At 38.5% G+C, this 14,848-nt stretch overlaps 1 protein-coding gene across 3 annotated transcripts in view; it reads left to right on the top strand.

Annotated features, from left to right (window-relative positions):
* The window catches only part of DCLK1 (doublecortin like kinase 1), a 235,601-nt gene that overhangs the window by 205,078 nt on the left and 15,675 nt on the right, over window positions 1-14,848 (top strand). For all 3 annotated transcript variants that reach the window (XM_068673052.1, XM_068673061.1, XM_068673070.1), the window contains 5 exons: window positions 2,364-2,497; window positions 3,196-3,273; window positions 3,908-4,004; window positions 6,302-6,382; window positions 13,772-13,885. In XM_068673052.1, coding sequence (XP_068529153.1) covers window positions 2,364-2,497; window positions 3,196-3,273; window positions 3,908-4,004; window positions 6,302-6,382; window positions 13,772-13,885 — 504 coding nt within the window. The remainder of the gene's footprint in view (window positions 1-2,363; window positions 2,498-3,195; window positions 3,274-3,907; window positions 4,005-6,301; window positions 6,383-13,771; window positions 13,886-14,848) is intronic.

Genomic DNA, 14,848 nt, shown 5'->3' with positions numbered 1-14,848 from the left:
ATCACAAGAGCAGCTTAGAAAATACTGACAGTCTTTATAGTAATAGGATACATATGGTGGCACACAATTATGTGTGGCTGCATTCAATTAGTGTTGTACAATTACACAGTTTTACTGCTTAGTTAAAACAGTGAAAGCACTACATAGTGGGTAATTTGCACTAATCCCCATTTCTTTAATTGCCCTTCCGTATTTAAATGCAGTAGAACATACATAGCATTTGTTCTGAATAACACGAGCATTAAATTATCTTTCACATTCCTTGACTGGCAAGTAATATACCACAGCTTCACATTGGGCTCCTTTTTATATGGAGTTATAACAGGGTGAGGAAAAGTTACTTTGTTCAATTTTACAAGTTAACTAAAGTAGTTTTCCAAGGAAAGTAATCCCTGGAAACAGATGGGACAAAAATCAAGAAAATGCACAACTACCAAACCTTTTGCATCAGTAAATATTGCCAAACAAGCCTTTTCAGTAAAAATTTTTTAGCATATATCAGTCATAAAAGGTGTGGTCTGTTAATGGAGGAAATTTATAAATAATCAATTTAATCAATAAATAAATAATCAATAGGTCAACACAACTCAGAAAAGACTTTATAAAAGATAACTGCATGAAATAGAATAAAATGCTAATTAGACTGGATTCAGCTCTTGATGTCTAAATGAACACTTTACATTTTTCAGCAAGTGAATATTTAAAGTTGTAGTCTCTAGCCTTTAATTAAAACTGTTGTTGAAATTAGATTTATTACTGCCATTTCAGAGAGCACTTTCTTCAGTTTCAGGAACCAGATGTATTTAACAATCTGTGTTTTTAATAAAACCATAATTGCTTTTTTTCCAGTGGTATTCTATAAGCCTATCTTTCTTGTGGCTTAGCAGAAGAGATATGTGAATCCATATCAAATTGTTGGTCCTCTTAAAATCCAGTTGTATTATTAGAAATAACATAAGGAAGGGAGAAGAATTTTGTGTAATCTGAATGTCTGCTTGTGAGTGTATCACCTGGTAGTGGGAATTCAGGATAGAGAGGGGGTTCCTCTCTAGATGTGAATAGTGTTAAAAAAGGACAAGCTTGGGTGCTGGCATTTGAGTTTGTCGGGTTTTTGTTTTGGTTTGGTTTTGGTATAACATAACTATTATGAGCAGATCTATAGCAAGAAGACTTCAGGGTTTCATTTCTGAACCAAGTGAACTGTTCAAGGGTCCACTGTAGAAAGCATGACATTTAAAAAAAAAAAAAAAAATCCAGGATTTTGCTCTGCAAGAAGTTGTAGATAAGTCTGATTTCTGGTGTTGTAATAGCTGTTATGGGTATTAGGGGTGATTTTTGTAAGGCATTGCTGCTAATTGTTTACATGATATCACTATTGGTGAGCCAGACTGCATGGAGCTTTGATTTGGGTTGCAAAACAATAATGTGATACATATATACTTTAAGAAGCCCTTCTGTTGACTGTTTCCATTTTCAAAGTGTTGTTATGGTAAACAGCATTAAATTTCATAAACATTCAAAATGGGAAGCAAGAACCCAAACTAGTACCTGGATTAAAGAAAGATACATAGTGTAATTTTAATTTAGATTGGGATTCTTCTTTTGCAGTGAGCCAGCTTTTAAAATTGTGTATTTCTTACTGGGATTGTGACTATATCTTAATCTCCCTTCACACATTAAAAAAAATAATAATAAAATAAAATAAAAATAATAAAAATCACACTGCTGTAAAGACCATCTTTTAAGAGAGGAATTTCAAGTGTACTCATTAACAGCCTAGACTATGTACATTGAGGGTGATGGGAACTTTCCACTGAGAGACTGGTGTATAACAATCATCCAAGGAGAGGACTGTTTCTAGGTGAAGTAGTCCAACTACATTTGTATCTTGCAGCTTCAGTACACAGAGAAGCATCTATTGTTGCTATCAGTGCAGTCACCGCTGTGTTTTCCAAGAATGTGAAATCCCTGTGCAAGCTGTGGAAGTTCTCTGGAACTAAGTTCTGCAGAAGTAAAACTTAAAAACTCAAAAACCTTGCACTGTGAACTGGCTGTCATTGGGGAGGTAACCTAGGAACATCACTGCTGGAAGGTCAGACCTTTGCTTTTGGGCTTTAGCTTCTAGCAAGAAGAAATGCGTCCCTTGTTGGCCAGGTAGCAAAGCAAGTCTTCCCAAATACTCCAAGTGTCTTCAAGGGAAGTTGTCCTATTTGTCTAAAATTTCAAAGCATGCAGGGAAGTAAGTTGTATGCAAAGAGAAAGAAGACTGTAAATTAGAAGGAACATTTCAGGCAGTTAGTAAATGATACAGTAGTTCCCTTGGTAGAACTGTTCTAAGCCTTTGAATTTTATTCTTGATTTAGGTTTATGAACACCAAGATGGAAGCAAGTCTCTGAAGTTAGGAGACTTTGGCCTAGCAACCATTGTGGATGGACCTCTCTACACTGTTTGTGGGACCCCAACATACGTAGCTCCAGAAATCATTGCTGAAACTGGGTAAATCACTTCTAGTGATGATTCATTGATAGATTCACAGTGGAATATGTTCTTGCTGTTGTGCCAGATACAAGTTCTTGTAGTCAGGATTTTTATGCTGCTTTTGCTTGGGTATGACATAGAATCATGGTACAGAAAACTTTAGTTGGAAGGCACCTCTGGAGGCTATCATACCCAGACCAGCTCAAAGCAATGCTGAATTTGGAGTTAAAGCAGGTTGCTCTGTCAGTTAGCCTCAAAATTCTCACTTTTTCACTAAGTTACTAACTATCCATTTGCATATACAATAAACGTAATTCTTACACTGACACCAGAGACTGCTGTGTACCATTTACTTAGTTTTATTTCATTATCAAACACCATCCTTTTCTTCTGATTTGTTCCATGAAATAAATATCTGCCAGTTTGAGCAAACTGTGGTCAGTTTTGCAGGCTTTCTGTTGGTGAAGGTCACTGTCTAGCTCAGCAATACAGTGCAATGTCTTTGGACATTCATACATTCTGATCTGATATAGTTTTAAGATGTAAATCTAAAAAAAAGATATGAAAGCAGAATTAGAATAGGTAGGTAGATAGGACATAGAGAAAGTTTAAATTAGAAAACGTAAGTTTTTAATAATTCTGAAGATGTTTCCCCTGTTCCCGTACTGTAGTTCCTAGAAATCAGATTTCTCTAATCATATCTCTCTCACTTCTAGATATGGCTTGAAGGTGGACATCTGGGCAGCGGGCGTGATTACTTACATCCTGCTCTGTGGTTTTCCTCCATTCCGTGGGTATGGACTGGTCTATTCAACCATCCTTGCTTTGTTAATTGGTTCTTGTACTGCTTTTGCATTAAGCACAACTGGAAAAGGTTCTCTGCTTGTAGGGTTTGTTTTTTTCCCATGATTTGTTTAGTAATTTACACAAATCCCGTAAATGTCTGTGATTTTACTGTAAAGTCTCTGTCTCATGTGTGTTTATTTTAGTTTAAACTTCATTGCATTACAAAACAAGATCCTCCATTATGGGTTCTGGGTGCCTTTGCCTGATGTTTAAAATACACAGTAAAATAAACATATTCTTTCATGGACCAAATGCAACATATTTTGTGGTTGGTAAAAAGTAAATAAAGTTTAAGCCACTTAATAAGGGTATGTCAGATCTTTTCTCCCCCTCAGAGCAATTGAAAAGTGTTTGACAGTCCTAAAGACAAGCAGGTTACCTCAGAAAGAAGATATGAAATGCACTTTGTGTTATGATCTCAGCATTCACACCTGTGGTTGCATGCTTGAGGAGAATAAACAGTTTCCAAATGCATACTCCAATTAAAAGCAATTTCAAGAAGCTTTTTAAAACCAGCTCAGGAAATAATGTCTCTGTGGGTTTTGTTGTCTTTTTTTTTTTTGGTTGGTTTTTACTTTACAGAAGTGGAGATGACCAGGAAGTGCTTTTTGATCAGATTTTGATGGGACAGGTGGATTTTCCATCTCCGTACTGGGACAACGTTTCTGACTCTGCAAAGGTGAGTTTATATAGGTGATGACACTTCTCCAATAATATTCTCAGTGCCTGAGATAATGGCTGTTACCCTTTCACAGAGCTGTATTTGACATGTCCCATACATCCCTGCTGCACCTGTAAATTCCCATGGGTTATCAAGTAAACTGTTTTTTGATCACTGTCTGTTAGATTCCAAGCAGTTCTGAAATGGACCCCACCTCTATGTGATGTCTCATACAACAGAGACACCCAGCAGCCTTTACTGACCAAGAAAAATGTTGTGTATCTCTGCTTGATCTATCCTTCTTATCTTGAAAACTCCCTGGGACCATGCTTTTTATGTGTTCACAACGGGGACCAGGTTCCAACCTGGAGCCTTTGAATATAATATAATAATGTTATAGGGAAGCTGTTTTCCTTTATTAATCTAATTAGATGATACATCTGTTGTTTCTTTCTGTCAAAGAACTAGGCCTGTCATTGCCTGTAATTCCTCATTGGTGTCAGTGTGGTATGAAATACGGACCTCTTTTGTCCACCAGTTCATGGGTTGTAGCCTCTTGGCACATGACAGGGAGGAGTTGAAGGTTGGGACGTGCTAAAGCAGATACAGCACTTTTCAGATACAGATCCCGATGTTTTTTAACTCTTATTACTGTGCTGAAACAACAGCTTCCCTCACAGACTTTCTAGGAATCTGACATTTACTATAGTCATATACACACATATAGAGAGACAGATAGTATGTATGTTTATGTCAAAAAAAAAAACACATAGACTATATGGTTAACATGTAGTTAAGTGTTTAATTTCCCTGATATATAAGAGTTCTGCCAATTTACTTCCACAGTCTGCAAGGCAAACCCAGACAAAACTGTCTTCCTATTTCTTTCAGTGTGTGTTTAATCACAAAAGATTTATAGAATCACAGAATCACAGATTATCGGAGTTGAAAGAGACCCTGTGTCTGAGAGCATTGTCCAAATGCTTCATGAACTGCAGCAGGCTCAGTGCTGGGACCACTTCCCTGGGGAGCCTGTCCCAGTGCCCCTTCACCTCTTCCCAGTTCTTCACCTCTTGGTGAAGAACTTTTTCCTGATATCCATCCTGAACTGACCATTGTTGCAGCTTCAGGCCATTCCACTTTAAATAGTGGAAAGCTGCTGGTAGGGGCCCTTCAGTTTCTTCTTCCCCAGGTTAAAAAAGCCCAGCTCTCTTAACATCCTGGCAGGTATCTGCTGGGCTCCCTCTGATTCCCTGTCATCTTTCTCATATGGGTGGCTGGAGACAAGTTTGGAAGTGGATGTGAGTGATGAGAGTACTGTTCTAAGTTCTGAATCTCCATTCTTTGGTGTTGATAACATCCTGCTTTTGCAGATGTGTGGATGATGATTAGGACTGGTGTTTTAGTTTGTTAACTAATGAGGTTAACAAATAAGATACGGTCTTACAGTTGGGAGTCTTCTAATCTACATCATTATTTTGTAGCAAGCTTTATTGCATATATGATCACAGAATGACTGAATGGTTTAGGTTGGATGGGACTGTTTGAGGTCATCTGGTCCAACCCCTCTGCTCAAGCAGAGCCACCTAGAGCAGGTTGTTCAGGACCCTTTCCAGAACCATCAGTAATGAGAACTCTGCAGGTCCTTTCCTGTAAAACCTCTTCTTCCAAATTTTGTTTTGAAGCATTAGACTGCTCATTTAGCTTCTTCTCCTTGTCAGTAATAATTATTAACTTTGGTCTTTGGTGATATCCCTTTATTTGCCAACATACTGCAGTTCTATTTTCTGTGCATTCTACTCACTGATGGAATTAGCTATGTATTTATTTACATGATAGTTGAAAATAAGGTAATTGCACAGGAAATTGAAGCATGAAAAAGAATGTTTAAAAGTGGTTTATCAAATATCTTCTATGTCATTTAAACAAGAGCTTAAAGTAAAATTCTAGATTCACTGACTTTTTCCTTACAGAGAAACTGGCTTTTTCTTAATGAGAAGCTAACCTAATTTTATGTGATCATCTGTTTCGTACATTATGTCTTAAGTGCTTTTCTCTTAAACAGTGGCAACAGAACTGTAACTCAGAACTGTCCTCTAGCTTTTCAAGGTACTGTTAGATAATGATATAAAAGTTCAACTTGAAGATCAGTTCATAGTTCTCTTTTTTTTTTTTTAATAATCTTAATATATTGCTGCAGCTGGTAGTTCATTCTGTCTTTGAGCACTCTTCTGTAATCAGCTAAAAAGCACTTTAGTAAATTAAATCTGTTGATTTGTTCTTCAAAACATTTGACCCAGTGTTCCATTTCTCAGGAACTTATCACAATGATGCTTCAAGTAGATGTAGATCTGCGGTTCTCAGCCTTGCAAGTTCTTGAACATCCATGGGTTAACGTAAGTATTCTCAGGCTTGTAGATGCTGCTTCTAATTTGGCATCTTTGAGCTCTTCTCTGTCACATCCTTTCTATGCCCTTTTGGAGCCATCATGTTCTAAAAAATGCCACAGATTTAACTGGAAATAAACTGGGTTACATGCTGTTTTAGCATATTGTGCATACATTGGAGTATTTACTATTTTATGCATGCTCAGTTTCATTTTCTCTGAAATAATTTGTGCCAAGTTTTCAACATATCTCAACCACAGTTGACAAATTTATACCTCTAACAATCAGCTTCTGAGTTCAGTGGCACATTTTGCTCTCCTAAAATCAGATGGATTCAAAAATCTGACAGTCATGATTAAAAACTATTGAAATACAGTCCGTGGTGTTAAGCCTACTTGATCCAGCATGAAATGGGGAAACCTTTAGCATCATACTTAACTGCTGACATTGAAATATACATATATTTATGTGCAGCCATATCCATTTAATCTGAGTTACCATGAAATAGCTATTTATGCATCTTGGCTTATCTCTAAGCGACTGGACATTTGCCATAGAAGTGGTAATCAGTGAGATAGCATATGGATACATCTGTCAGAGAATAAAGAGATTTGTCTCTGATTAATGTTGAGACAAGGACACTACTTAGTATTTGTCAATTATTTCATATTTAGTATTTCTTAAAATATTTGAATGACAAAAAGAAAAACTGGAGAAATTCTAGATTCAAATTCAGAAAGGAAGACGGAGAAAAAAATACAACTACAATCAGCAGAGAAAAATAAAATCAAAGGAGGAAGAAACAGTATTTCATTTTCCTTGTTACAAGTTGGAATGTGCAATTCTCACTAGAATGCTATTTTGTCCCTCGGTTAACAGATTCCCTGAGCTGCTGTATCCAAACAATTTTTCTCACTGGAACGCTGCTCGAAAAATTCAAAGATACAATAACCTCAAAAGCTAGTATTTTTTTCTTTGGAAGTGACTTTGATACTACCTGGAATAGTGATGATCACTGAAGTGTTTACAAAGTATATGCGTTAGTCCTGGAGGCTACCTTACTGCCTAAACCTTATTTTTAAATTATTTTTACTGTAAATGGTATTATGTGGAGTGCTTTTGCTGTGTACAGAGAGTACAAGGATCCAGGACAGTGCGTGATGAAAACCTTTTCATTTTTAAGATGACATTCAAGCAGCTGAAATAATAATTTTCCTTGATGCCAGGTACTGTCCTTGGACAAAGTGTTCTGTCACAATTTATAATGACTTCTGGTAACTGAAGTGTCTCTTTATCTCCATGGGAAAAGGGAGGGTGGGGATTTCTGGCATGTTGGTGAGAAGGAGATGGAGGAGACTGCTAAGAAGAAGTGGAGAGGCCAGGTCACCCACTGTGTCGGTCTGCATACTTCTGCTGAGGCTATTGAAACACCACTTGTTTATGCAACATAAGCATGTGGCTGCTAATCTTCTCCTTTGTGAAAAATACATTGGAGCTGTCTGCTTCCCCCAGACACTTTTTATTTATTTATTTAATTGTGCTTCAATTACTCCACAGTGTCTTAGGAAGGTCTTTTAGCAAGACGCATTAAGAAGAGGTGCAGCAATTTGAGGCTGTGGTATGCAGGCAAGGTGACAGCGTGCTCCCTGCTCTTGCTAATACTTCCTGCAAAGGGGAACAGGGAAAGGAGTAGATGTCTGAAGTCTTCCAGCATTGCTGAGCTCCAGTAGCCAATTCTTTGGTTACTGAAGCACCCTTGCAAATTCCTAGGTTTCTGTGCAGTGAATTACGATATGGATCCCTTTGCCAGCAGGTGCTGTGGAGGCCAAGTATGAGTAGATTCAAAAGGGAGCTTGATACATTTTTGGAGGGTGATCCCATTGGCGCCTGTTAAATACTGTGGTCTGGATAAAACTTTTGGATCACAAGGTTCTTAAATACTTGATTGGCAGAAATTGGACGATGTACCAAGGAAAGTTCAATTTCTTCTTGCCTTCGTTCCTTAAACATACTGTCTCATGAACTGTGACTGATGCACTGTTGGAAACTGGGTACTGAGTTTAATTCAGCTTTGGTCCAGCTCTGCTGCACTTCTTGTAGTTTTATGCTGATTATAACTTTTTGCAATCACAACCTGTAGCAGCTCTGTCCACCAATAACTGAAGCAAATACTCCATGAGAGTTCTGTAATTTCTTCTTTTCCGTCCAATTGCTGCTCTTAGGAACTGAGACGAGTCAGTGTTTTGTCTTCAGCAATATGCTACCGATAGTTTGTAACACAGATCAAAACCCCTTTTGAATTCTCATACGTATCCTGCAGATATTTTTTCTGGAAGAAGAAGGGCTAGTGCTGGGACCAGTTCAGGAAAGCGCTTGAGCGCATTCCAAAGGTCTCTCCTATTTCAGGGATTCACACATGGAAATGCTTACTGTTAGCCACAAAATTAACTAGATTGCACTAAATTCCTAGTTCACTTCAGGAGAAATAAGAACATGGCTGAGATGAAACAGGTGCCTAAGTATGAAAAAGGATACTTCCCTTGAGTGGGTCTGAGGCACACATGACAGATAACCTAGCAATGAAAGGCTCCTTGTGTGCAGAGGCAGAATGACAGACTGGTGTCACATCCAACCTCTCATTCCAGTACTTTTATCCCCAGCTTGACCAGTTGTGAATACAGCCTTCCTGTACCTCATTCCCAGTTTCAGACCAAAGAATTAATATGCTTGTCCCTGTTTACAAAATGTTCTGAGATACGTGTGTCCTGGGCAATTTTCTGCAACTTTCGTAAAATATTCTCCTTTGCAGAAGACAAATGGCACCTGGAGTTTTCACCTAACTCTCCACTTCCCCAGCTAACCTGCTTAAATTGCTCTCCATGGCATCAAATTCCGGGCTTTATTTTTCCTTTCTGTATTTCAGTTTTGGAACTATTCATATAATGGTAAACTTGAAGGTAAAACATTGGATAGGGCAGCTGGATTGAAAAGCAGGCATGTGTTTTCTTTGACAATTTTAAGAAACATTTTCTCTCTTTGATCAAACCTTTGATAGAAGTATTCTAACTGCTTACACTGTATAAAACCATTTTGTAGATTGTAAATAACCATTCCACTTTATAGCTGCTTACTATGTGATTACTTGGTAAATTGCTGAGATTCCTGGAATGTACTTTGACAGTTTCAATAGGAGCCAACCCTCATTTCAGTTTCAGTTTTTGCTATAAAAATAGCTGGAATCCTCTTGGAAACTGCAAAACTTGTTATGGTCAGAGTCAGACCAGTAAAGCAGTTCCTATGTCAATAATATCCCAGCTGTTTTCAATTCAAAAAACAAAACCTGAAAAGATGTTGGCTACTTGCCACTGCCACAGATGGAGATCTTGAATTCTAAATGCAATTCAGCAGCAGTCCTTTGCCCCCTCCGTTTAGTTTATTTGGATTTGTCTCTCACATGCAGTACACTTAGACCTGGAAACAAATCCATCAGTTTATACTTCCCCTATTGGGACCCCAGTTCCTTCTTTTACCTGCTCAAATTCTGTGCAAACCCAAAGAATTTTAAGAAGGGCTGGAAGCTTGAGGTCGGGCATTTTAAAGGTTGGGAACTTTATATAACCTGCAGTATACTAGTGGCAAGTTACGGGACAAATCTACTCAATTGTCTGAGTACTAAGTATTTTCTTTTTTTTTTTTTTTTTTTTGTACATCATTGAGCAGTGAATGCTGAAAGGGACTGATTGCATTCTGTAAATCCTTCTCTGTTAAAATAATCAATATAAAATGTGGTGTGCTGTTGCTGGAGGAAGAAGATGGCATGCTAGCTTCAAAAGAATTAGGGAAACTGTAGCCTTTATGTATATCCTTAACCTTGTCTGCCTTAGAGAGCTGTGTGTAAAAGAAATGAATAACCAAGAAGTAAATAGTAATAAACTTAACATTTGTAAGAAACTTAATTTAAAATGACATTTCTTATTCAGCAGCTGCTGTACTTTTGGTCACACCCTAGGACACTGCCCAGAGAAAAATCTTGTAATCCCTAAAGGAAACAGCCAAAAAGCTTTTCCGGCACTTTTATTTGCTCTCATTTTCTGCTGGTATTTATATAATAACCTCTTCATTTGATGCATTCAGACCTGGGAAGTAAAACTCTTGTGACTGGCTTGTGAAGTGAATCTGAGTGCTTCAGGGCAGCAGGAGTCTGGGAATCCTGAACTTTGTTCATTCTTTTTAACACCCCTTTTTTATGTCTTCTGCCATATAGAACACGGCAGATATGAAAACAGTATTTTTTAATTACTCAAATGATGCCAAGATCCTCTGCCGCATTTATTTATTTATTTACATGAATTCTTGCAAATAGAACATGAAAGGGATTTCGTGGAGCCTGATGAAAAAATAATAATAATTGGAAGATCCCAGGCACTTAACAGTGGCCACATGAAAACTTAAATTCTGGACCAGACTTTTGAAATCGTCAAAGAATTTTTTCTTCACAGCTTCTGAAACATGCTCAGGAGAGCACTTCTTTCAGAGCATCAGCAGTCAGCATTCTCAGAAAATCATAACCCTTTGAAGTTCCCAGAATTGAGCACCAAAAATCACAAGTCATCTTTAAAAGATCTTGTCCAGACCGCTACTGCTAAAATGAAATTCTGTGGATGTAACCCACTGCAAGAAGTAGTTCATATTCCTAGAGGGTAACATAGGGGGAAGACAATTTTAACCTCTTTGAGGGCTTGCATCCTTCCCATCACAGTAACCCGATGAAATTCTTGTCAGGAATATTTAGCCTCTTCTCCAGTTCTACAACTTAACCCTGCTGATTCTGCTGAATCTGGTGCGGTGATTTTTTTTTTTTTTTTTTTTTTATTTTTAACTTCCTGCCTTGTGTGTAGCTGTCATCTCTCGCCCTTAATATCTATCTATTTTATTGTTGGTTGAAGTGATTCCAGGAGCCAGCAAAAACATATATTAGCTTGTTCACAAAGCACTTTGGAATTGAAAAAAAAAAATACATTTTAAAAAAGTAAACATCAGGTAGCACTGACAGTAGTTTGAAAATGTCATAATGAAAGAGTGATGCCCATACATAGCTATGCTACATCCTAAACTGAGCTGAAAAATGTTTCATCTGAATGCTGGAGCCCCAAGTACACATCTCTGGCAGATTGCCACTGGAACAGAGGGCGTGGTGCTTCACCAGTAAAATATTACCACAGTCTTGGTAACTATTGTCCTCTCTGTAACTTAGCCTTTTGACAAGACAACATGAAACTTTGGCAGGCTTTCATTGTCAAGAAAGCCAAGAGAATGATTTCTTTTTTCCTTCAGTGAAGAAGAGCTCACTTTATAGACTTTCTTCTGGGAAAGGCAAGGTCAGCGGAAAGCAGCTTATTTTTAGGGGTCATATACCACCGAGCCAAGACTCCCCAGTGCTAGACAATAATCAGCTACTGGGTCGCATTGTTTTGTTTTGTGTTCTGCAGCTGTGTGCACTTGACCATATTTTGCCAGCTGAGACGTTTTGTTAAGGGGTGAGTGAGGGATCTCTAAACACAAACTCCCCAAACTAAATAAATAACAAACCCAAACCAACCTCCCTAAAGTTCCCATATGCTCACAGGGATCATGATTTACTGCAACAACTGTGTAACTCTTTGTGTGCACTCAGAGTCACTGCAAAGCCAGAAGAAAAAATGTCTGAAATCTCTCTCTATTCTGATCTTAGTCTGAAATCTCTCTATATTCTGCTCTTATCTCGTTTCCATGTTTTCTGCTAGAATTTTGCTTAAGTGGACTTTCAGGATCTTTTTCAATTGTTGATAGCTACACATACAAAGCAGTAATAGATGGATGCATATCAGGCCCCTGGATGACCAGGCACGTGATATCTTACATATTCTGTATATTCTGCATGTCGTTGTCTGAAATCCTGCTTATTCTGCTAGCAGGGAAGTGGTGCTTTTTGCACGGACATTCCTGCTGGTTCCCTCTTGCCCACTGAATCAGGTACAAAGACATTTTTTGCAGTTTCTTAGAAGCTCCTGTCTTGTTTTGGTCTTGAATTCAACCTGTTGACTTGTGCAAAACTGCAAACTCCATTCTTTTTGATGGGGTTCAGCTTCTGCATGGAGGCTGGCTGCATGCTTTGGTGCAGATAGACACTCCTGCTGCCAGGAGCAGGGGGTGTCAGCCAGGATGGGGCACCTCCAGAAGCTGCACAGCTTCTGGGCCAGAGCCCTGGCACAGCTGGCTGGCTGGGTGCACACAACAGGAGAACATGTGTCTGCCTGTACTTGGCTGTGTAGCCGTGTGTAACTTCTACCTCAGGTTTGCTCAAGCTGAGAACACGTGGTTTTTGGCAAGGAAGAAAAGGCCACCCACAGCTGACTCCAGGCCGCCTCTGCTGTCCTGCCCAGGCAGCGTGTACCTCTGCGTACCAGATGCCCCAAACTGACCTGCAAATGTTTTTTTATTTGTGATGTATTGTGATGTTCATGAGGGCCTGTGTTCACCCACATAGCAGGGCTGGGCCAGGGCATGTCTCAGCTCCCATCTTGCCTGGATTTCCTCTCCCTGGGGCTCACTAAGCCGGAGCTGGAGCACTGGCCCAACCCCACAATCCCAGGGCTTGTCACCTTTATGACTGGTAGACATAAGGTAGCACCAGAAGGAGTTCAAAAATTTAATAATGTAGAGTAATTCCCATAAATACCTATGGTGTGACTGGCTTGGGAAGGCCATGGGCACAAGGTATAAAGTGCCTTGCCTCAGGTTAGATTTTGACAAATAGCCAGTGCATGCTTGTATCAAGCTCCCTCAAAACTGAAAGCCTTCTACTTACATTGATACATAAAATCTTCCTTTCTTCTTGTATCAAAATATATAATTTAGTCAAAATACAGCAATTCTGAACTTGGTTTTCACACAGCATTTGGAAATCTTTTCTGCGCCCTACCACACCAGAAGCTTTGGGTTTTTGTAATCTCTTGGCTTCTTTCTATGTTTAAACTCATTATCTTCAAATGTATTTGATGAGTAAAAAGAAGAATAAATTGGTCCAAGCTTATGCTTTGGACCAATTAGTGCACCTAAAAATAACCAGGCACTGGTTGTTAAGACCTGGTAGAAATAATAATAAAATATATAAAAATTATTTAATTATCATAACCTAAAGTTTGAGAGAAAAATGTTGCGTAAAGAAGAAGAGAGAGGCTCATTCATTATGTAATTCAGTGTTCATCCTATAAATACCAAGACAATGACTGACCCATATTTCATTACAAACTTTTTTTTTAAACTTCTCTGTATTGACAGGTGCTATCAGAATCACTTGACAAAGCCTTTTTTTTGCCTTTTCTCTCTAAAGTTTTGTTTTGTTTTGTTTCTCTGCAGGATGATGGTCTTCCAGAGAATGAACATCAGCTATCAGTAGCTGGGAAGATAAAGAAGCATTTCAACACAGGCCCTAAACCGAACAGCACAGCAGCTGGAGTTTCTGTCATAGCAGTAAGCATCTGAAATACACAGCTGAAACACTTAAATATGTGCCCACAAGACTGTGTGTGTTTAGGACATGCCACCAAAAGAGAGAGTCAATCTTTAGATAGTTCAAACAATTAATATAAACATAGACTGATAACTCTGTACAATTTCTCCATTGATTCTCCTTGTGAGTCACATTGTTATTTAACATCCCTAGGAGATCTAACTGTATGCACACTTCCACATTCCGCCAGAAGACTGTTGGACCTAACTCCAATATAGATTCTACACTTTGAATTATGGTATCATGACATTTTACTTGGCAGCAGAATCTTCACATGGACTGGGGCAATACAGAGGTTGTAGCAGAAAGACAGCAGCACTTTACAATGAGTGAAAATTTCAGAACTGTAACAGAAAACCCGTATGGCAACCTGAGCTTCTCTTCTTTGAAGACACCAAAGAGAGCTATGATGACACACAGCTTGCTGAGAAGTGCCACCTTCGTGGTTGATGTTAGTCTAGCCACTTCAGGTTTAGCTGAGCATTAACATTTTGCTATTACATGCCAAAGCCACATGCAGCTTGCAGCCTGCTTCCCCTTTGGGCAGAATGACTTAATTGGGTAGAGACTCAATAGAGTTTCTTGCTGCCTTCTGTCACACTGCAACTGCAGTCTCGACATTCCAGGTCATAATGTGTGGGAGCTTCTGAAACCAAGCTTGACCAAAATTTTGGTCAAGCTTTACTGAAGTTTCAATGGCATCCTCTACATAGTATACATCATATGCATTTGTATTTTTTGCCTAAAGATGAACATGTGTATTAGATATACATACACACAGAATATATTCAGTGTTTTATGAGCTTATTCATACTAATGCCATTAAATAGTAACATGCATATCCTTTACATTTTTGATACATCTGCCTGTGTTTGTAAGCTTTTCTTTATTATTCATGGTAATGTTAATGCTCCAAATAGTCA

The sequence above is a fragment of the Anas acuta genome, chromosome 1, assembly GCF_963932015.1.
Source record: "Anas acuta chromosome 1, bAnaAcu1.1, whole genome shotgun sequence".
Classification (NCBI taxonomy): Eukaryota; Metazoa; Chordata; class Aves; order Anseriformes; family Anatidae; genus Anas; species Anas acuta.
The sequence above is the reverse complement of the archived record's forward strand: the minus strand, read 5'-3'. Positions and strand labels throughout refer to the sequence as shown.